Source organism: Stigmatopora nigra, chromosome 7 (genome assembly GCF_051989575.1).
Source record: "Stigmatopora nigra isolate UIUO_SnigA chromosome 7, RoL_Snig_1.1, whole genome shotgun sequence".
In the NCBI taxonomy this organism is placed as follows: Eukaryota; Metazoa; Chordata; class Actinopteri; order Syngnathiformes; family Syngnathidae; genus Stigmatopora; species Stigmatopora nigra.
Window position 1 is genome coordinate 14,875,522 of NC_135514.1, and position 24,209 is coordinate 14,899,730.

General features: G+C 36.8%; 3 protein-coding genes and 1 long non-coding RNA gene across 7 annotated transcripts in view; 2 read left to right on the forward strand and 2 right to left on the reverse strand.

The window, feature by feature from the left end:
- The window catches only part of LOC144199234 (uncharacterized), a 66,975-nt gene extending 66,019 nt beyond the window's left edge, over positions 1–956 (reverse strand). The window contains exon 1 of the long non-coding RNA XR_013326870.1: positions 855–956. This is a non-coding gene — a long non-coding RNA (uncharacterized LOC144199234). The remainder of the gene's footprint in view (positions 1–854) is intronic.
- Positions 957–1,590: 634 nt separating this feature from the next.
- On the forward strand, positions 1,591–11,431 carry zc3h12aa (zinc finger CCCH-type containing 12Aa). 2 transcript variants are annotated; one of them, XM_077720825.1, is made up of 6 exons: positions 1,591–1,761; positions 5,369–5,776; positions 6,752–6,891; positions 9,337–9,571; positions 9,649–9,755; positions 10,660–11,431. In XM_077720825.1, the coding sequence occupies exons 2-6, from the start codon at positions 5,385–5,387 to the stop codon at positions 11,397–11,399; spliced, it is 1,614 nt and encodes a 537-aa protein (XP_077576951.1). In that variant the 5' UTR covers positions 1,591–1,761; positions 5,369–5,384; the 3' UTR covers positions 11,400–11,431. The 2 variants fall into 2 exon arrangements, with proteins under 2 accessions (XP_077576951.1, XP_077576950.1); XM_077720824.1 differs by lacking the exon at positions 1,591–1,761 and adding an exon at positions 1,921–2,040.
- Positions 11,432–11,439: 8 nt separating this feature from the next.
- Positions 11,440–15,396, reverse strand: LOC144199300 (uncharacterized). 3 transcript variants are annotated; one of them, XM_077720828.1, is made up of 8 exons: positions 15,251–15,396; positions 14,509–14,606; positions 14,337–14,418; positions 13,151–13,335; positions 12,995–13,076; positions 12,796–12,907; positions 12,460–12,705; positions 11,440–12,358 (listed from the first exon to the last, which is right to left on the reverse strand). In XM_077720828.1, the coding sequence occupies exons 2-8, from the start codon at positions 14,578–14,580 to the stop codon at positions 12,301–12,303; spliced, it is 837 nt and encodes a 278-aa protein (XP_077576954.1). In that variant the 5' UTR covers positions 14,581–14,606; positions 15,251–15,396; the 3' UTR covers positions 11,440–12,300. The 3 variants fall into 3 exon arrangements, with proteins under 3 accessions (XP_077576954.1, XP_077576952.1, XP_077576953.1); XM_077720826.1 differs by having other exon boundaries at positions 13,151–13,338; XM_077720827.1 differs by having other exon boundaries at positions 13,151–13,338; positions 15,140–15,381.
- A 1,926-nt stretch (positions 15,397–17,322) lies between these two features.
- LOC144199697 (uncharacterized) lies at positions 17,323–23,759 on the forward strand. Its single transcript, XM_077721514.1, has 10 exons — positions 17,323–17,378; positions 19,474–19,533; positions 20,591–20,692; positions 20,749–20,907; positions 20,981–21,034; positions 21,863–22,111; positions 22,183–22,278; positions 23,350–23,436; positions 23,510–23,547; positions 23,637–23,759. Exons 2-10 carry the CDS (start codon positions 19,500–19,502, stop codon positions 23,757–23,759), a joined length of 942 nt encoding a protein of 313 aa, XP_077577640.1. The 5' UTR covers positions 17,323–17,378; positions 19,474–19,499.
- The last annotated feature ends 450 nt before the right edge of the window (positions 23,760–24,209 follow it).

Here is a 24,209-nt window from a genome sequence, read left to right on the forward strand (position 1 = left end):
TGTTTGTTTATTTGTGTTTGTTTATTTGTGTTTGTTTATTTGTGTTTGTTTATTTGTGTTTGTTTATTTGTGTTTGTTTATTTGTGTTTGTTTGTGTCTGTTTGTTTGTGTCTGTTCGTTTGTGTTTGTTCGTTTGTGTTTGTTTATTTGTATGTGTTTGCTTTTGTTTATTTATTGATTATGTATGTAATGTTATTTCTTTTTATAGCTTGTCTGTTTATTTGTTTTTGTTTATTTGTTTTGTGTGTGTTTGTGTTTGATTATTTCTTTTTTTTGTGTTTGTTGGTGTGTTTGTTTGTTTGTCTGTTTTCTTGTTTGTTTGTGTTGTGTATACTTATTTTTGACTAGTTATCACTTATTTAGTGATTATTTATTCATTACTTATCATTTATGGATCCTACTTAGGTTGTTGATTACTTATTATGTTGACTCCCTATCTATTTATTACTTATGTATGGATTGTCACTATTTATTTCTCTGTTTGTTATTTGTGCACTTTGTGGTGAAGCTTTAAATCCTATTATATTTGTTTAATGACACTGAAAAACATTCAATTCAATTTATTCAAGTGATGCAGTCTCAAAGATATTGTGTATCTTCATTCCTGTGTTTATTCCTGTCTTTTCTGTACATTTGTGTGCATGTGTGCGTATGTGTGTATGTGTGTATGTGTGCGTGTAATTGTTTGAAGCAGCTCAGTGACCTGCAATAATAGTAGACCCCCCACACACCTGAGACCAAAAGACATCAGGCCAAGTGTTCTTGATGGCGTTCACCAAAGTGTGCAGGTGCCAATAAACAGCTTCACAAAAGTGTGACGATCAATTTGTGTAAAAAGACTGAGTTTTACTTACATGCAATATGCCAGGATTGTTTATTCGTTCATCTTTGATTGTCCTCCATATGCTAACTGAAGTCTGCAGAGGTTATTCGTCGATGATGGTCTGACATCTGGTGGTCATAATGAAGCATGTCCAAAATAATTAGATTATTTTCACCCTTTTCTTTTTAATTAATTCTCAGTCACTTATTAAGCAAAAGTCACCAACATTTTTTTAAATTGACAGATACTACTACTATAAAATGTAAAATGAAATAATAATACATTGAATATCAGCTTAATGCTCTGGAGAAATAATTCACTTTTTCATTTTTATGGATTATTTATTGCTGTGACATACATTTCTTTTTTTGTATTATTAAAAAGGTGGATTGCTGCCATTCTGCCATTTTTGCATTAACCTTTAATTTGATTAAATATCTCAAATAAAACATTAAACCTCAGGAATGTGGTTATATATTTGGGTTTTGATTAAAAACAATGCAGTATGTTTAGGAAATGATAAAGAAAGAGGTGGTTATTCAATTTTATTTTAATTATAATATATTTTAGGCTTGCAACAATGAATTGGTGAGATAGAGTGATTTGGTTAGGGGAATCTTTAATTGAATTTTGCTGCTTCGATTACTCGTTTAATTAAAAAGTGGCCTTGTAATGGTTTGATAAATTGTTTTTATTGATTTGGGAAAATAAAGTGCCCTCTGGTGGCAATGGTGAGTATTACACTGTCTACCTGAGACATCTTGTGAACACTGTGAAAGAGCAGAGCCAGCTTCTGTTATGAAATACAATCAACCATCATATAAAACATTACCATACAATCAAATTAATGTTACTTACTTGTTAGAAAGTGTGCGTTTATCTTGACGTGAAGAACAATGGTCGCCAAGTCCAAACTCAATGGGCCGCCTGTAAATAAGGTATGTTAGATAAACTTTTAACGTTTAAGCAAACTCGACATTTGTGAATGTTAATAAACGAAACATTTATGTAGCGAAACTAGCAGAATTATAGTCACATTGTCGAGTCCCCACACGGAGTTGCTGCTAGCTCGCTAACTACAAAATGTCGCCTAGCTAGCAGCCCAGTAGTAAATTGAGCTAAAGAAGACGCAGCATAATTGACCGTTTATAACACCTGCGGCGGCTCACTAAGAAGTATAAAGTCAACCCAAAGTCTGAAACAAGTCCAATCCGTCGGTACGTATTGCGTTTGTACTACATTTTAGGTTAAAATTTAAAATTCTACCTGACCTTGGACGCTTACCGGGTGGGTGCATTTTTCTTGCCCGGCGTGCCACTTCAATTGCGGTCACGGTCGTTCCAGTTCTCGTGGTCGAAAAAACGGCCTCGAAAAATAATTCCGCTTTTCTGATAATAGGTTGGAGTGTTCCGCATTAAAAGAAATAGGCATACATATTTCTTATTTTTATTTACATCCACTGGCCTGACCTGTATCAATTGTACTTTACATAATAGAAATAAGTCTAACGTAAGGCTTTTGTCAAAGTAGAATTCTGTAGAATATGAAAATAGATACTTTGGAATTTTATTTTGAAGGTAAAATCTTGTCCACCACAACAAATGGGATTGAACACTTGTATTTTTATTTTACATATCCTTGAACTATTTGATAAATAACTTTATGGTTGTTTGCCGACTAATTAATTGATAAAATACTGCTTTACTTAAAAAGTCAACTTCTGCAGCCCTAAAATATATTCAGTCATTTTTATTCATCAAAATAAATGATTGCAATACTCCTTATCCAGCGATTAACAAAAACACAACATACAAATGCAACGTGGCCAATATTTACTCATATAGTACGCACTTAAAGGTCTAAAATGTTCTCCAAAGTGGACGAGGTGCCCAATAAATATGCTCTAAATTTAAGATTCTGGGCACATTGCTTACTGATGCACTATATTTATATATAGTGAAAAGGGTGGTTTTACAAAACAAGTACTTTAAGAAAAATCCTGTATAAAAGTTGTTATACGGCCCTTAATACTTGAATTTTACAATTTCTCGAGTATAAATTGCCCTCTAATTCACATTTTTTTTATTTTCAGAACTCCTTTATCCTCACTGGGGTTGTGGGGGGTGCTGGAGCCTATCCTAGATGACTTCAGGCCAGATATTGGGGGGCACCCTTAATCGGTGGCCAACCAATCGCAAGGCACAAGGAGAAAAATGACCATTCATGCTCATACTCATACCTAGGGGCAATTTAGGGTGTCCAATCAGCCTACCATGCATGTATTTGGAATGTGGGAGGAAACCAGAGTACCCAGAGAAAACCCACACAGGCCCAGTGAGAACATGCAAACTCCCCACAGGTATTCAAACCTGGATTTGATATATAATATCATAAGGAAATTAGTAATTCATCCAGTAATGGTTGTTTTCTTAGTGCAAAACTGAAAATAACCAACCAATATTAAATGTCCATTAATCCACTTCTACTGGTAAAAATTAGTATAACAAAACTGTAAGTCTTGTGCGCATATAAGCCGTACCCTTGATTCAGTTGTCATTTTTTTAGGTACAAATACGGCTTATATGCGAGAAAATACAGGAAAAACATAGACAGGTATGAGCATGTAAAACAGACAAAAGGTGTGTTTCCTTGCTCTTTCAAATATTACCTCGTAAACACACCCGCACGCACATACTGGCGTATTATGCAAATTTTTCTTGGGCTAAACATGCCTACATCTGCAGGGAAGAAAAGTGGGAGGAGTTAGGCGTTGTTCACTCCAACTTTACTGTACTTTGACTTCAGACAGTCAAGGACGCAAGTAAGGCAAAGACTCCTCTAACAAGGTAAGTTTTCTTCGTTTTTTGAGTGGAAACGAGTACGGCGCCACCTTGAGTGGGCTTATAAAAAAAAGGCCATTTCAGACCGATATTATATTTGCAGTGGGACGGACAATTTTGAGGACAAAGTGGCTCTTCCTGTCATTTTGTGTCGTTATTATTTAAACTACCGCCACTATAATCCGCCCGAGGCTGCACCGCCAGCTTCTCTTCTTACTTTGTCATGTTTATTGTTGTTTACACAAAATGCCTTCAAATGGGGCTCCTTTTGCTTATCGCTGCAATTCAAAGCTGTTAAGGGTAGTAATGTATGAGTTGAGCTTGCAGGACTTTTGCGCATTCTTCACATTCTTAGCGTGTTGGGCGTCTGCTACATAAAGTATTGTCAAACACAGCCAAAAGAATGTAGTGACATTTGCAAGGTGAGATGAGATCCAAATCATCGTTGACTGTTCTAGCGTCTTAGTGCATGTGACCATCGCAACACCATTGGCAGATATTAAAAAATATATATAAATGCCTGAACTGGAATAATACTGTTAAATATGCAGATTACCTAGTTTACAAAATATCCCAACAAAAAGCTCCTCCTCCACTGCATGATTTTTGTAGAAAAGAAATTCCAACTTGTCAACAAGGGCTGGCTCTAGAGGTGACTGTGTAGTTCCCTTTAAAAAAGAATGCTAAATTAGCCAAATGACCTTCACAATAATGTTAAATATGCAGATGCCACCTTAGTTTACAAAATCTTCTGTTACAAAGCTCCTCCTCCACTGCAAGATTTTTGATTTTTGAACAAAAAAATGCCAACTTGTCAACAAGGGCTGGCTCCAGAGGTGACTGTGTAGTTCCCTTAAAGAACAGTGATAACTTAGCCAAAACTACTACTCTGCACCTTCAAAATAATGTTAAATATGCAGATGCTACTTTGACAAAATCTTCCGACACAAAGCTCCTCCTCCACGCCAAAATTTTCTACCAAAAATTCCAACTTGTCAACAAGGGCTGGCTCTAGAGGTGACTGTGTAGTTCCCTTCAAAAACAGTGCTAAATTAGCCAAAGCTACTTCTCTGCACCTTCAAAATACTGTCAAATATACAGATGCTACTTTAGTTTACAAAATCTTCCAACACAAAGCTCCTCCTCCACTGCAATATTTTGTACCAAAAAAATCCAATATATCAACAAGGGCTGGCTCTTGAGGTGACTGTGTAGTTCCCTTCAAAAACAGTGCTAAATTAGCCAAAGCTACTTCTCTGCACCTTCAAAATAATGTTAAATATGCAGATGCCACTTTAGTTGACAAAATCTTCCAACAAAATGCTCCTCCTCCACTGCAAGATTTTCTACCAAAAAAATCCAATATATCAACAAGGGCTGGCTCTAGAGGTGACTGTGTAGTTCCCTTTAAAAAAAAACAGTGCTAAATTAGCCAAAGCACTTTCTCTCTTCATACCTGGAAATCAAAAGCAATTAGCATACCTAAACTCCCTATCTCTGAACCTATTGGCCAATCACGTTAAAGCCTGGCAGTTAGATGAACATAATTCTACATACACAAGGGACTAAAGATTGAAATTAGCCCTCAACTACAATTTTACATATTTACATATATATATGTTCATTAAAATGAATGAAACTCAGACTTTTCTAGCATACTTAGCACATATGACCGCCTAAAAAAGCTTGTATTTTCTTTCTCTAGGCAAGCCATTCAGTCCATGGTAGATGTTACCCGTTTTTTCCAGTCCTGGAAAGAGTTCCAGATTTCCCCCAGCATGGATTCGCTTCCGTCCAATCGGAGCTCGGCTTCCCCAGAGACCTCTGAATTCCAACTTCAAGCGGACTTCTTTCGAAAACTGGGTTACTCCTCAGTCGAGGTCAATGCGGCGTTGTCCAAGCTAGGCCAAGGGACGGACACCAACTCGGTGTTGGAGGAGCTGGTCCAGAGTCGCGGTGTTGCGTTGGGTTCTTCGCAAGAACGGAGCGCCAACGCGCAGGAGGATTCGAGTCGGGCGCAAGCATTTAGAATGGCGACTCAACTCCAGAGTAAGAAGAGTACGCAGTCTGAGTTGAGGCCCATCGTTATCGATGGCAGCAATGTCGCCATGAGGTAAGAAAAATGGAAGTCCTGATACTGAAAATTTGACTTTCAGTCTGATTTTTTTCGGGACATGTTTGGTATTTTTACAGCGGTACAAATAATGCAAAATATGACGTAACCAGTCAATGAAAAACCAAACTTTTGGGCCCGGGGTTGACTTTAAAAATGTGACAGATGGGCGGGGTCAGCACAAGATAGGATACATATAAAAAAGTGCATCCGTTAACAGTACATATGAAACATAAATAGAGAAAAAGGACTCAAGTATTAACATACTCATCACTCATCATTAAAGTGTAAAGTACAAAGTGAAGTATAAAGGAATGTATTAAGAAATATTAAAATGTCATTTATAAAAATATAGAGGTACTGTAAAACACAAAAAAAAACAAATAAGAGTGGATACAGTTACTGCCATTGGCTTCTGCATGACGGCGCCACCTTGGGGGAAAGAAATAAACAATATGTTAAAATACCACGTCGGCGGGCCAGATTAAAAAGCCTAACGAGCCGTATGTGGCCCACGAGCCGTAGTTTGCCCATTTCTGTTCTAGAGAGAACAATTTTGCGCCTTTTAAAAAAATCTCTTTTGAATAATAGGTATTTAACAACCAAAATATTGAGTTTACATATTTTATCACTCATCTATTATGATTAGACAGCCATTTCTGGCCACCATACAAAAATTCAACTCTCTACGTTGCACGGTTTGGACAAACATAGCGAGAGAATCTTAACATACAACCATAAATCACACTTTTTAAGGTTTTTTGATTAGACATAGATGTATATTTACCTGTAGGACAAAAAGCATGATAGGACTAAAACACACCACTACTGGATTGTGTCCAAAAGTCCAAAATTCATCGTTTAATGAGTTGTTTGTATATATGCAGTATATTTCTACACATTTTGAAGTATGACTAAAGCGGAAATGACTGTCTAGCACTCATGATATTTTATTTTGTGTCCTCATTCTCACAGTCACGGCAACAAGGAAGTTTTTTCATGCCAAGGAATTCAACTGGCAGTCGACTTTTTCCGGCAAAGAGGACACAGAAACATCACGGTGTTTGTTCCGTCTTGGCGGAAAGGGCAAAGCCGACCCGATGCAGTCATCGAGGGTGAGGTCAATAAAATCGCTCTAATCGTGCCGAGTAATTAAGTTCGGCGCCATCGGTTTTCGTGGAAATGATCGTGAAAGGATTGACATGAGTTTCCTTTTTTGAGTCATCAGAAAATATTTGAGGTTATGTGAAACGTAATATAAAATTGTGCCAAATTATATTATATAAGCTGGCCTAGAAAAAGGGGGATTTTTTTTAAGTGGACATTGGCAGACATGAGCAAAGATGGCGGAAATTTGCATCAAAAACGGCGAAAATTGCAACAAAAACGGCAAAAATTGCAACAAAAAAGGGAAAAAATGCAACAAAAACGGCAAAAATTGCAACAAAAACGGCAAAAAATACAACAAAAATGGCTAAAATTACACCAAAAACGGAAAAAATCGCAACAAAATGTTTTTTAAGCTGCATTTTTTTCAAAGTTTAGCTAAAAACCAATAAAAAAATAGTTTTATGGGAACATAAAAATGCTAATTTCTAATAAATAAGAGCCATATAATAGTGGATATTCAAACAAAAATGGTGGACAAACACATAATACAATACAAATTATTTAGCTTGTACAAAAATAATCTTAATTTGAAAAGCCAATGCAGTACTTTTGTATTCACTTAGCATTTTTATTAAAAAATATATACATTTACTTTTATTACAACCCATAAATACAATACTTTTATCCATCTTTATAGTATTTGACCTCCAATTGACCTGATTAGGTCACTTTGAATGTAAATAATGCAGTATTTGTACAAGATCTTCATGCCTACTTGAATTTCTCAGTAAGCATACAATGAAGGCCTTGTTATGTTTTGATTCCACAAAACCAGGGTGGAGTAGTTTAGTTTTTTTTAAAATTCAAGGTGTGTTAACAAGGAAGAAAATGTTTTTTGAGAGTTGCAGGAGGAAGTACATTTGTTCCTTGTTCCTCAATTAAATACATAATCTACTTTCTTGGCATTCTCAATGAAAATTTATCTCTTAAATTATTATTATTTTCTGGGGACAGCATATTTTAGCTTAAATGAGTCATGGATTGAGTCATACACACGCTAGAGAAATTACCGTATAAAAAAAATCTAAGCAGAATTTTGCTATATTTCCTAATCGTAAATGTACTATCATTTCCTTTAAAAAAAAAAAAGCATTTAACGAACCAGGAAATGTTTCCATAGTGGTATAGTGTTCACTGAGTCTCTGGGTGCAATAATAGCATGAGATACACATCACGGCAGATATTTTAACAATTGACCGGCAGATCTTTGATCAGCCTTAACAACTATTGGGATGTGCTATCATGGTAAATGCTAAGAACATATCTCCCAAGGCTACTTGCGTCTAGCCAATCAAAACACGTTTAATTAGGTAAGACGGCGGCGCCCTTAGTGAGCAGTTATAGGCATAAGTGAGTTTTTTTTCACGTTTTATGGAAGATAAGTTTTTTTTTGTTATTTTCATTCATAGATGTCAAAATAAATGTAGTTTTATATGTTTATTTTGTCTCTATTTTGAAATAAATGACCCATGACGTCACGATGCCATTGCATCATGACATCATATGCATGCATGTACATCTATGTGTATGTATATATGTGCTTATATATGTGTATGTATGTATATATGTGCTTATATATGTGTATGTATGTATATATGTGCTTATATATATATATGTGTATGTATATATGTGCTTATATATGTATGTGTATGTATATATGTGCCTATATATGTATGTATGTATGTGCTTATATATGTATGTATATATGTGCTTATATATGTGTATGTGTATATGTGCTTATATATGTATGTATATATGTGCTTATATATGTATGTATATATGTACTTATATAGTTTTATGTATATATGTGCCTATATATATGTATGTGTATGTATATATGTGCTTATATATGTATGTGTATGTATATATGTGCTTATATATGTATGTGTATGTATATATGTGCTGATATATATATGTGTATGTATATATGTGCTTATATAGGTAAGTATATATGTGCTTATGTATATATGTGCCTATATATATGTATGTGTATGTATATATGTGCTTATACATATGTGTATTTATATATGTGCTTATATATGTATGTGTATGTATATATGTGCTTATTTATGGATGTGTACTTATATATGTGCTTATATATGTGTATGTATATATGTGCTTATATATGTATGTATATATGTGCTTATATATGTATGTATATATGTGCTTATATATGTATGTACATATGTGCTTATATAGTTTTATGTATATATGTGCCTATATATATGTATGTGTATGTATATATGTGCATATAAGCCGCACCCTGGATTCAGTCATAATGTTTTTCTTATATGCGAGTATATACATTAAGTCGTAGCAAAGTTCTTGTAGGTTTGGTCGGTCTGAAAGTAGACTCCGACACGTTAACGTTTGTCGTTTACAATTTTCAGATAGACACATTTTGACGGAACTGGAAAAGCAGAAAGTGATCGTCTTCACTCCGTCCCGGCGAGTGAGCGGCAAGCTGGTGGTTTGCTACGACGACCGCTTCATCGTCAAGTTGGCGTACGAAACGGACGGTGTGATCGTGTCCAACGATACCTACCGCGACCTGCAGGGCGAACGGGCCGAGTGGAAGAAATGTATCGAGGAGAGGCTCCTCATGTACTCCTTTGTCAATGACAAGTAAGCCATTGGCAGCCCATAAGTAGCCACTTTAGTGTCTTAGGGCTGAAATTAATCGGTTTGTTTTTGTGGAGCAGGTTCATGCCCCCAGATGACCCCTTGGGGCGCCATGGTCCAAATCTTGACAACTTTTTACGGATAAAAGCGCTACCCAAAGAGCAAAATAAGCAGCTGTGTCCCTATGGTAAGAAATTTGACTTTGTTATTCTACTTTTAGGTCTGGCAGATTTGGTTGTACAAAATGTTATTTTTTTGAAGTACAGTGGTACTTGGAGATACGAGCTTAATTCGTTCCGGTAAAAATTTGTAAAAAGGAATTAATTGATTCCAACCCTCTGAAAAAAAACACCACAAACAGGATAATAGATTGGAAAAACATTTTTATTTGTTCTAATTCGCCTTCTAATAACAAAGTAACAAATAACTAACTAGTGGTTTAATAGTACTAAAATGTGACGGTGCTCGGACGTTTGGTCGCTGGTCTTTTGGTCGCCAGTCAAATATCTAAGTACTTTTGAAAACAGTAGATATTTAGATATTAAACTCTCTCTCTCTCATGAATATAATTTTGAGAGCTGGTTTCAATAGTACATAGATATTAAACAGTACTTAGATATTAAACAGTACTTAGATATTAAACAGTACTTAGATATTAAACAGTACTTAGATATTAAACAGTACTTAGATATTAAACAGTACTTAGATATTAAACAGTACTTAGATATTAAACAGTACTTAGATATTAAACAGTACTTAGATAGCAAACAGTACTTAGATATTAAACAGTACTTAGCTCTTAAACAGTACTTGGATAGTAAACAGTACTTAGATATTAAAAAAGTACTTAGATATTAAACAGGGCTTAGATATTAAACAGTACTTAGATATTAAACAGTACTTAGATATGAAACAGTCCTTAGATATTAAACTTTACTCAGATATTAAACTTTACTCAGATATTAAACTTTACTCAGATATTAAACTTTACTCAGATATTAAACTTTACTTATATATTAAACAGTAATTAGATATTAAACAGTACTTTTACCTTACATTAAACATGATTCTATTTTTTTTCCTCCTCTCAGACAAACGATGCACTTACGGCATGAAATGCAAGTTCTACCACCCCGAGCGAGCCCACCAGTCCTCCCTCTCATTAGCTGACGAACTCCGAGAAAAAGCCCAAATTTCCCCCGCAAAAGCCAACGCCCACTCTTCACTGCCACCGTCTCAGTCCATGCCTCACCCCCGTCGCCAAGAAGTCGAACAATTTGACCGCCAATGGGCTTCGCATCCCGCTCAAGCTAGCCAAAACAAAATCATTTACTGGGAAGGTCCAAATCCCGCAACCAGATCAACACTTTACCACTGCGCCACCCCTCACGAGTACTTGGATTCGGGTTTAGGCTCTTTTGAAAGCCCTTACTCGAATATTTGCGCCGGATCGGGTCAATGTCGCGGTTGCCACGGAAACTACGACCCCGCCGGTCCATCCCGGAATCGAACCCAGAACCGTAGCATGCCAACTCCTTTAAACACGGCGCCTCAATATTTACCAAACTACTGGTCGGATCCTTTCCACGGATCGCACCGGGTAGAAAAATGCCATTCGCTCCCGTGCCCCGCCCACTCCTCGTTTGGCTCCTCCCATTCGGGGGCGGAGTTTGACCCCCAACGACGACAGGAAGTGCGCAAAAACCTGCAGGCTATTTTTAGTCCTCAACAGGTGGATGCAGTGATGGACATGTACCCCCATGTGATGAGTGCCGAGAAATTAGCGGCGGAGATTCTCCACCAGAGGGCGCAAAATGCAATATTTCTTTAAATATGAGTCGGAGATTTGACGTCGAGTCCATTGTGAAAACACAAAAAATCCTCGTGTTGTGGATTTTGATGCAATTCTGTTTGGTAAAGGCACATTTCCATCTTTTGGTCAATTCTTGGAAAACTTTTTTGTACAGATAAATAAATGGGAAACAATGTAGTCATGTGTATTTTTTGAAGTATTCAATATACTCATGATTTTACGCATTTATGCTGTTTTTTGTAGCTAAAAAAAATCTGACTGAATCGAGGGTACGGCTTATATGCGCATAAATTAGAGACTGACGAAATTGTATCCAAAAACATTCCCAGATTTTTTTCTTGTAGTTTTAATACTAAAAAATGCTGTATTTTCTCGCATATATGCCATTTTTTTCGCAAAAAAAAAATCTGACTGAATCGAGGGTAAGGCTTATTTGCGCATAAATTAGACAAATTCCATCCAAAAACCTTACCAGATTTTTTTTCCTGTAGTTTTAATACTAAAAATGTACCGTTTTTTCTCGCATATTTGCCATTTTTGTCGCAAAAAATATTCTCACTGAATGAAGGGTAAGGCTTATATGTGCATAAATTATACACTGACGAAATTTCATCCAAAAACATTCCCAGATTTTTCTTTCCTGTAGTTTTAATACTAAAAATTGACCGTATTTTTCGCATATACGCCATTTTTGTCGCAACAAAAAAATTCTGACTGAATCGAGGGTAAGGCTTATATGCGCATAGATTAGACACTGATGAAATTCCATCCAAAAACATTCCCAGATTTTTTTCCTGTAATTTTAATACTAAAAATGTCTGTATTTTCGTGATGCAATGGCGCCATGACACATAAGACAATGAAGGGGTCCAGATGTAGCCCCCGGACCGCGAGTTGGACACCAATGATCTTAATAATATCATTCCCAGGCCATCAGGAGTTTGTGGAACGGCACAAAGGCACCATGACCGGGTTTGCTGCACAAAAGAAGGTAGAAACACAAATAATTATGACGAAAAAATAATAATCATAATCATATTTTTTTATTGATTCAATATGTCTACTTAGGCTTCCTCACCAGTCAAAGTAGAAAATTCCCTTGTGGCATCCATCCCGTATTCCGTGATCGGCCGTTTGGAGCTCCACGCCGATATGGAGCTCTGACTCCCCCTGCAGGTGGCCCAGGAATCGAACCACACCCGTGCTGATGCGCCCCGAAGGCAGCATGATTCGAACCCGGTGGCCCAGTTGGAGGTCCATGGGGGAGTGGGGTACGAAAACCCGGTGCGGACCCACATTGGGGATGGACAGAGAGCGACCACTCCTATGGGTAATGACGTTTTTTTTTCTTTTTTTTTTGGAATCTCTTATCTAAAAGTATTTTTCTACTTACTAAATGTATTTTCGTTAGTACCTCGAAGCTGAAGAGGAGGCTGACGTAGAGCTCGGCGCCGGGGACGAACAAAGTACGCTGCCTCGAGGTGAGCCGTCCGAGCCTCCGTCGTGACGCCGAAATTCACCAAAAACTATTTGGAAAAGATGGTGAGACTTTTTAATCACTTTCGTAAAAGTTTTTTTGTAAAAATTCTGGGTCATATGTTTTACTGTTTTACCTTGACCCGAACATTCGCCAAATAAGTCTCCATTGTCCACTTTTTGACCGACTCTGATCAGTGATCCGGCCTCGAGGATGACCTGAAGACATGTTTTTGGATGATTACGTTCGTTAAACCCCCTCAAAAATGAATGTTCCTAATTTAGCGTAATACCTGACTGTGAAGGGCCTCTTGTTTTCGTCGCAGTTCCGCAAACTTCTTTTCCCACGATGCTCTTTCGCAGGCGATCCTGGTCCTCAACGAAAGGATGTCCTGTTCCGTCTTACTCAGCCGCTTTTGGAGCGCCGTCGTTCGGTCGGGGCAGCCCGGAATGGCGGCGGCCATCTTACTTTCACAGCCTGCTAAGTCAAAATTTTGGATGTATTTTACATACTGGTGTGTTTAAGACTTGCTTTGCATTTTAAAAATTCTAACTTATTCCACTTATTCCACTTATTCCACTTATTCCACTTGTTCCACTTATTCCACTTGTTCCACTTATTCCACGTATCCCTTTATTCCATTTATTCCACTTATTCCATTTGTTACACATTCCACTTATTCCACTTATTCCACTTATTCCAATTATTCCACTTATTCCACTTGTTCCACTTATTCCACTTGTTCCACTTGTTCCACTTGTTCCACTTATTCCACTTATTCCACTTATTCCACTTATTCCACTTATTCCACTTATTCCACTTATTCCACTTATTCCACCTATTCCACTTATTCCACATATTCCAATTATTCCACTTATTCCACTTGTTCCACTTATTCCACTTATTCCACTTGTTCCACTTATTCCACTTATTCCACTTGTTCCACATTCCACTTATTCCACTTATTCCACTTATTCCACTTATTCCACTTATTCCACTTATTCCACCTATTCCACCTATTCCACCTATTCCACTTTTTGCACTTATTCCACTTATTCCACTTATTCCACTTGTTCCACTTGTTCCACTTGTTTCACTTGTTCCACTTGTTCCACTTGTTCCACTTGTTCCACTTGTTCCACATTCCACTTATTCCACTTATTCCACTTATTCCACTTATTCCACTTATTCCACTTATTCCAACTATTCCACCTATTCCACTTTTTGCACTTTTTGCACTTATTCCACTTATTCCACTTGTTCCACTTGTTCCACTTGTTCCACTTGTTCCACTTATTCCACTTATTCCACCTAGTCCACTTATTTAATTTTTTGCCTTACCTTTGAATTTAATCTGATTTTTTGCATTTTTTAATCAATACTATTCACTCTGTAGTTTTTGGTATTCTTCAAATGCTCTATATTTGTTAACTCTTTGTAAATTCAAACATCAAGCCTAATGAATGAAGTGATCTTACCTGTGAGTTGTTTTGGAGGAGAGATTTTTTCCATTATGCTTTTTTGCCTTGGTAGAAACTGGAATGCATTGTACGGGCAAATCTGCAACATTAAAATGCACCAAGTATCCTCATTATTCCCCCAATTTTTTTATAAAACATTTAAATGGTAATATCGAATAAATAGTCTCACCCAAAGGAACCTGCAGGTGCACAAAACCCCATTTAAAGTCCACTTAAAGACACTCCAGAATGTGCAAGTCATGATGGCGTATCATCTTAGTGGGGATCCTAGTGAGGAGCCAACCAAAAAATATAATATTTAAGTAAAAGTTATTATTGATATTTGATTTCCCATCTTGGATTCATGTTTTATACGTTCCGCAAGCCGATATGAAGCTATTCGCACCTTTCTCACCAAAATATAGGCTGTAATGCATCATATCTTTAAAAAAAACATTCATTTTCTATTTTTTGGAAAAAAGATGAACAGAAAAAGGGCAATTTTCTAAACCCAAAAAATATGAAAATTTGGAGTCAGTTGTCATTTGGGTTTGTTTACCCTCAGAAAAGCATTTTAAATATACTAAATATTGAAAATATACATTTTTAAATATATCAAATTGAAGACATTTTGCATTAAAATAAAAAATTACCCATAAAAATGTTACTTTTATATATTTTTGTATATTTTTAGAGCAGCCATAAAATGACAAAGTCAACAATATCCTCCCATTGCATTTTCACTTGTGATGCATTCAAGGACTGCCACCAAAACCCGAAAAACAGCAACAACAAAAAATCAAATGAGTAATTAAACCTACCAACAGTGGCATTAAATTCCCACAAGAGGGTGCCAATGTCAACACAGCATCAGAAACGTGTGCCTATTTTCTCCAACGCAAGCAAACCAAAAACCACAATCCAACACAAACCTTTGTCGACAAAAACCGAACCAAAGCCAAGTCATTCCAAGCCGCCGCTTCCTTTTTAGGGGGCGGAGTCTTCAAAGGGCGACCACTTCCCTCCGTCAGTATCACGCCCGCCGACCTGCGACCTGTCCCTGTAGACGTAAACGGCGTCTAATCCTCTTAGTAGCTGAAGGTCCACTCGCATGCGGGTTGCTTAATTTGGTCAGCTGAGCCTTGACTGATAAACGGCGCATTAAGCCGGTCCTTCTTGTCCGAGGATCGGACTCAGCGGGGTCGCTAACTTGTTGTTGTCCAGAACCAATCCATTCTGACTGGGGGTCCGAATGGATTGGACGTCAAAACACTGACATTTAAGGGATTCATTTGTTTTGTGTCTTTGTTAAAAACTGTGAGCGGTTCCTCATATAATTGTGCTTTTAATATTGATGCTAATTATTTCAATTAGGATTGTCCAGGTCCAAGGATCTACCTGGAGTCATGGTCCAGTTCCATGATCTAGGTCCAAGGTCTAACCTGGATTGCAGGCCCTGGACTCCAGACCAAAGTAAATACTTAGAATTCTAGGTCCTGGACTCTAGACCAAAGAAAATACCTGGAATTGTAGGCTCTGGGCTGGTCCTTGACTTGACCTGGTCCAAGGAACTATCTGTACTGCAGGTCCTTGACTCCATATTTAAGTAGCTAGCTGGAATTCCGGGTCTTTGAATACCAATTCAAAACTACAACTGGATTTCCATGCCCTAGATTCCCAATTCAGAGATACACCTAGAATCCTAGGTCCTTGAGTTGAGCTGCAGTTCCCAGGACTTACCTGGAGTCACGGTCCAGTTCCATGATTCAACATCTAGGTCCAAGGTCTAACCTGGATTACAGACCCTGGACTCCAGACCAAAGTCAATACCTGGAATTCCATGTCCTTGAATGCCAATTCAAATATACACCTGGAGTCCCAGGTCCTTGAGTTGAGCTTCAGGTCCAAGAAACTATCTGTACTGCAGGTCCTTGACTCCATATCTAAGTAGCAAACTGGAATTTCAGGTCCTTGAATGCTAATTCCAAGATACACCTGGAGTCCCAGGTCCTTGAGTCGAGCCTCAAATCCAAGGACCTACCTGGAATTTAGGTCCTGTTCAATGACTCAACATCTTGGTCCAAGGTCTAACCTGGATTGCAGGCCCTGGACTCAAGACCAAAGTCAATACCTGGAATTCCAGGTCCTTGAATGCCAATTCAAAGATACCCTTGATTTTTTTGGTTCAGGTAAAAAGAACAATCGGTATTACAGGTCCTTGACTCCATATCTAAGTAACAAACTGGAATTCCAGGTCCTTCTACAGGAGAAATTAAATAAATATTTTTTTTTTAAAATTCTTTCAGTTTTTGTTATTGTTTTTATGTCAAAAACATGGAATCCAAGTATGACGTAAAGACTGTCACACAATTTGCACGAGTGTCTCCGGCAAAGAATCCAACGTTTTGTCGGTCACAAAGGCCGAATTGTAATGAGGGGTAGGGGGCGGAGCTTGGGGGGAAAAGGAGGGGTGGGAGTGGCCTCTTGTTTCACATTGTTTTCAACCGAAACCAAATGTTTAAAATATCATCTATCAGCAAGTTATTACTATAACATAAGGGTGCAATATCTAGTTTTGTCAAAATATATATTTATTATTATTATTCATAATTTGTATTTCAGTAAAATTGCACAAAATTGTAATACTTAAAATTGTTTTTGCAGGGAAAAAAAATAGTTGGCTGGGATACGCTCCAGCGCCCCCGCGACCCTTCCGTAGATAAACCTTGGATTATTTTTTTTGCTCAAATCTAAATGTATGTAATCAACCTTCTTATTATTATTATCCATGTTGCTGGTTCTGACAAGGTTCGCGGGGGTGCCGGAGCCTGTCTTTGCCAACAATGGGGAGTCAATGAGAATAAAATCTCTCCAAAGCAAAAAGTATTGATTAAAAATGGCCGATATGTGAATTTTTTAGTTATAGTTTCCATAATGCTGGGCAGGTGACGGCATCCAATCAGAGGGTGGGAGCGGAAGGGGGAGGAGCTTGAGAAGAGAACTCTGAACGAGAGATTTTTTTTGTGTTCATCGCAAGTGAAACGGGATCCACGGCAACAGGTGAGGAAACGCTCTTATTATTATTATTATTAATAATAATATTATGGATGTTTTGCTTTTGTAGCCTGTGGATTCCTTTATTCTATTTTATTTTTTATTTATCACTTTAAAAAAATATGCAATTATTTCAATTGTGGTTTTAATGGAGTTGATTGGTTTTAAATAATAAGGTAGTGTATTTGGGGGTCATCGTTTTTAATATATGTTTATATTTTTTTAAATATTGTTTTGAGTATAATATTAGTTTGATAGATATACTTTTTTGCCTGATGCTATCTGTGAATTTTATTCAGAAATAAGTGCAGATAACAAAAAATATGAATCTGTTTGGACATTTTTAACTGAATTTTTTTTAAAAGACACTTTTTAAAATAATTTAAAAGTTAAATTTAAAAAAAACATTTGAAAAGTCCAAATTGGGTACAAATTTTTGTATTTTATTTATGTTGCTAACATCTTCCCCAAATTATTTGTATTCATTAAAAGAATATATATTTTCTATAATTCATTCTTTTTCGATATTTCTTAAAAAATGTTCCATAATTGTTTCATTTTAATTGATTTTATTCTTCCCATTTTTGCTGTACTTGAAGTATTACTACTATTATTATTCTGATTTTTATGGATATGTCGATCACTGTGTTCATTTTATTTAACAAAAAAAATATTTCCCAATGTTTTCATTTAAAACGTAACATTATTCTTGTTGTTTTTTGAATCACTTTTACATCATTTAAGAGTGGTAATAATATTTCCATAATATTTCACTTGATTGCTACGAAAGCAGGCAGCTGTTGTGCTTGAGTTTCCAGGGTGCCGAACCCAAAGCCCCAGTTGGGAGGAAAGCAATTCTCCACCGGGACAAACCCGGACAGAAAAAAACACCCTTTAAATTTCCATCCCGCATAAAAGCAATCTACAATGGCGCCATATCCAAAAAACAAGCATTTTCAGTTCAACTATTTCAGACATTTTTATCATTTCAAACTTGTACGATTTTCCAAAATTGACCAAAAAAGTGACCTGGAAGTACTGCAAAATGACAATAAAATTGACCCAAAAAGTGACCTGGAAGTATTTAAATACTACTTTAACGTCAACTCGGTTTTATTGTGTGGGCCGGACCATTTTAGATATAATATTTAGATTTTTTAAATAAATGGATTAAAAGAACTGGATTAAAAGGACTGAATATTATTTTTTATAGATCTAAAACAATGTTTATTTGAGCTTTTTTATATATATTTTTTTTAAATTTGAAAAAATGATTTTTGAACAAAAAACACAAAAAATGGATTAAAAAATGACAATTATTAATTTAAAAGGGGGAAATCAGAAAATATAATATACATCTATACTCTTCATTCAAATTTGATCCTAAAACAAAAAGTCGGCAGTCATCATTGACTTTCCCGGGCCACACAAAATGATGCGGCGGGCCAGATTTGGCCCCCGGGCCGCCACTTTGACACCATGATTTTTTTTTTTTTTTACTTGAGTCCTTTCCCTTTTACAAAATATGCCAACATGTCTTTTGTTTTTAAATGTTACCCACATTTCCTCTATTTCACTTCCCATTCCCCCGTCATCAAAACACCTGTCTTATCGCCACGGCAACACGTTACCGCCCCAAAACGAGGGTTTCCAGGGGCGCTGAACCCAGAAGGGAATAAAAAAAAAAACATGGCAGGTTCCACCGGGACGGATCCGGGAACAAACATGTTTAATTGCGGACAGGTGGATCAAACAATAAAGATAAAAAAAAGCCAATCCATCCCTCAACAAATAAACGGCGAGAATAATAAACTCGCCGCCAAATCATTGTTTCGCTTAGCGTGCAGGCAACGGTAATCCAAGACGCCAAATTATGCCAAAAACGATATCCGACGTATTGTTTTGGTTGGCCGCTAGGCTAACAATTATGATATCATGTTTACACGAACAATCAATGGAAGGTGGGACACGGATTGTTTGCTCACATGGCGGCGTGACGTTCACAAAAGAAGAATTACCCTTTAAAGTTTGCACTGACCCAAAAAATATGTTTTTGTTTAAATGTCAAAGTATTGTGTGTCATTTTTTTGTGTCGTTATAGGCTCTTTTGGTTCCGTGGTGACAATAATGGCCTCAAGCATGTTGAAAACAGTAAAAACAGGTAAAAGTTTGCTTATTCAAGTAGAAAATGCTGCAAAAAAATGGTTCTGGATAAAAGATGGGTTTTGAATTGGTGGAAAGTTTCTTTTTGATGGAAAATGTTGGAATAATCAACATGGGAAAGAATTTGCACATTTTCTGGCATGTATATATGTGTATATATGTGTATATATGTGTATATATGTGTATATACGTGTATATATGTGTATATATGTGTATATATGTGTATATATGTGTATATATGAGTATATATGTGTATGTAGGTGTATGTATGTGTATATATGTGTATATATGTGTATATATGTGTATACATGTGTATATATGTGTGTATATATGTGTATATATGTGTATATATGTGTATATATGTGTACACATGTGTATACATGTGTACATATGTGTATATATGTGTATATATGTGTATATATGTGTATATATGTGTATATATATGTGTATATATGTGAATATAGGTGTATACATGTGTATACATGTGTATACATGTGTATATATGTGTATAGATGTGTCTATATATGTGTATGTATGTGTATGTATGTGTATATATGTGTATATATGTGTATACATGTGTATACATGTGTATATATGTGTATATATGTGTATATATGTGTATACATGTGTATATATATGTGTATGTATGTGGATATATATATATATATATATATATATATATATATATATATATATATATATATATATATATATATATATATATATATATATATATATATATATATAGCACCAATATGGTATTTTCTTTCAAAAAAAGAGATAAACAAATAAAACTTACAAACAAAATTTAATTTGACATCTATGAATGAAATTCAAATTAAAAGCAGTAATTATGCAGCTTCTAGGAAAACTAGCTAGCTTTTAGCACTTAACACAAAAATCCCACAGATTTGTAACCTTGTTAACAACAACAACCTGCTACTGTCATTATGATAAGTATTGTAAAGATGAATTAGCTAAATGACTTGTTAGTCTTCAGAAAGTTTGAAGTCCAGATGTTCTCTGGAATTTTGAAAAAGTATTTATTTTTTCAGGCTGCCTTGACCTCCTCTTCTTCGGCCTACTCGTCAGTAGCACCCCGGCCCCTTCTTCTTCCCCCCTCCCCAGCGGGATGGCTTCTTCCACACCAGCCTCAGGTACAATCACAGCACCCTCGGCATCCCATCCACCAACTCACCTTTATCCACAGTAGACGGCACCTCCACCATGGACACGCCTCTACCCACAACTAGCGGCAATTCTCCACCCGTAGCTTCCGTCAGCTCCGCCTCCACCAATCCTAACTCCGCCTCCACCATCCCTAACTCCGCCTCCACCAATCCTAACTCCGCCTCAACCAATCCCATGTCCAGTATGTTCCCAGTCACCTGTATTTACACGTTCAATACATTTTCATTTCCTTCAATGATCCCGCCTCTCCACAGCCGCGACCTTTGACCCAAACACTGGCTCCACCACGATGATGCCGACCGTCCCTAGTATGTTTTTAATGGGTTCACGGTAATCCCTCGAATATCATAGTTTCACTACATTGCATTTTTTTCTGGCCATTTTTTTTTAATACATTTTTTTTGTAAATTCATAAAAATATGAAAATCCAGGCTGAAATTCCCAAGCATAAGCCACTCCCCCTTCCTCCACTTGCTACTAGAACTCAGCCCTAAAGTAAAAAAAAAAAAAATATTTATATATATATATATACATATATATATATATATATATATATATATATATATATATATATATATATATATATATATATATATATATATATATATATATATATATATATATATTGTAAGTTCTTAAATATGTAAAAATCCAGGCTAAAGTTTGCAAGCATAAGCCACTCCCCTTTCCTCCACTTGCTACTAGAACTCAGCACTAAAATAAAATAAGTAAATAAATAAATGTTAAGTACCTAAAAATATGAATATTCAGGCTGAAACTTGGAAGAATAAGCCACTCCCCCATCCTCCACTTACTAGAACTCCCCACTGAAGTAAAAAACATATACATTGTATTTTTTTAAAGTTCATAAAAATATGAAAATCCTTACTGAAACTCGCAAGCATAAGCCACTCCCCCAACCTCCACTTACTACTAGAACTCAGCACTGAAGTAAGAAAATACATATTATTAGTATTACTATTATTTTTTTAACAGGGGTGACTCTAGTTTACGGCTTTTGTTATCGCGATTGTTCGAGGGATTACTGTACTCACAATTTTACTATGTTTATTCCACCCTTTTGCGTACATCCTTCATTTAAATTTCCCATCTAAACCACGCCCCCATCTCCACAGCCACGCCCAGCCCAATGACGACCATGAGCCCAAACCCCGCCTCCACCATGATGATGTCCACCACTGAGATGTCTACCCCTACCCGTGTGAAGCTTTTAATCGCCTTCTCGCCATCGATTTGTTTTTCTGTGTGTAAACACTCCCACCTCCTCGCAGCCCCGCCCACCCACGGCGCCACCACGACGGTGAGCCCCCCCACCGGCTCCACCACCGCCATATCGTCCACCTCCGAATCATCTAGCCCCGCCAGTATGTTTTGTTTCACCATTTTTTTACCGATTCTGTTGTCGTTGGATGTAAACAATCCCACCTTTCTGCAGCCACGCCCACCCACGGTGGAACCACGCCCGAGACCGTGAGCTCAAATACTGGCTCGACCATGGTGATGCCCACCACTGAGATGTCCACCATTGCCCGTGTGTTTCACCGGTTTAGTCACAATGCCAAAAAATATAAAATAATATTAAAATTTACATTGAAATACTGGCAGTTGTGGTTGCCAAATAGCTTTAAAAACTGTAAAATCATAAAATACTCTTGAAAATGGTATAGAGCAGCAGAAAAACATACAAATATTGAAATTATTTTAATCTACAATCCATGCTGGTGATGTCACAATTGGGATTTGAACCCACACATCTTGGCAGTCAAGTGTGCTAACGACTTAGCTTCCAAAAGCTAGTAGCACAGTGGACTTGTGTATAGAAAATTAGGAAAAATGTACTGCCTCAGAACTTAAAAGAACTCATTGGGCAGAAAGCTCCACCGGACTATTAGCACGGCGGTTAGCACGTGCTAACTAATTAGCTTCCAAAATCCACTAGCACAGTTGACTGTGGGTACAGAAGTTTTGGAAAAATATACTGCCTCAGAACTTAAGAACGCACTGGCCCAGAAAGCTCCTCCGGACTATTAGCACAGCGGTTACCACATGCTAACTACTTAGCTACTGAAAGCTAGTAACACAATGGACTGTGCGTAATTAAAGTTTAGGAAAAATATACTGCCTTAGAACTTAAGAGCGCACTGGCCAAAAAGCTCCAACAGACTATTAGCACAGCGGTTAGCACATGCTAGCTACTTAGCTACTGAAACCTAGTAGTACATTAAACTGTACGTAAAGAAGTTTAGGAAACTATACTGCCTCAGAACTTAAGAATGCACTGGACAAAAACCTCCACTGGACAATTAGCACAGCGGTCAGCACATGCTAACTACTTAGCCACTGTTGTTCATTTGTTTGTGATTTTCATGCTAACCACAGCTGCTAGTATTTGAGTGGAAATCTTCTAACACGAGCTCTCCAAACTGGTCCTCGAAGGCCTCCACGGGTCCCGGTTTTCATTCCAACAACAAATTAAACTTATAGAACATCAGTTTGAAGAAAAGCGGCCATTTTGTTTGGTTGGAATGAAATCTTGCACCCACCACGGCCCTTTGTGGAATAGTTTGGGGAGCCCTGGGCTAACAATTCCACTTCTCCACAGCCACGCCCATGCCTGGCGCCATGGAGACTTCGACTCCAAATCCCAGTACCGGTGACTCGACCACAATGACAATGTCCACCTCCACCTGTATGTTTCCTGCTAGCCGCTAACGTAAATTAGCATTTGATCCAATATAAACGATGGCTAATTCTGTTTCCAGGGAGTATGATGAATATGACAACCAATCCATCAAACATGGCAAGTACAATTCAAATTTACCAGTTCATTTTTTTTATTTATAGCTTTTTTGAATTATAGCTTTTTGTTTTTTTGTCTTCCCGATGTAGATGCTATATTGTCCCGTGTTCTCCTGCAATTACCCACAATGCAATGTGATGTACGCTGGACAAAATGCCACAATGTGTGCCGCTGGCGAATGGTGTCAAGTAAGGAAAAACCCAAATTTTTAAGCCATTAGCTTCTTTTGACAATAAATAACTTGCATATTAGCCATTTATATAAGAAAATGTAAACTATAAAAACATGTTTAACCCAGATTTTTAAACAAGTGGTCAATAATAAACGATTTAGCTATTTCGTCTAAACAATAACAAGGTTAAAAATCTGTGTGATTTTATTAAGCGCTAATAGCTAGCTAATTATACCCAGAAACTACATAATTACCATATTTTCTCACATATTAGCCACCTCCACGTATAAGAAAACCCAGATTTTCCGACCAATGGTCATTTTATTTATTAAATTAATCTGTTTTAGCTATATTATCTTTACAATAACAAAGTTACAAATGTATGTAATTTTCTTAAGCGCTAATAGCTAGCTAATTATACCCCAAAACTGCGTAATTACCCTATTTTCTCACATATTAACCACCTCCACGTATAAGATTTTCTGACAAA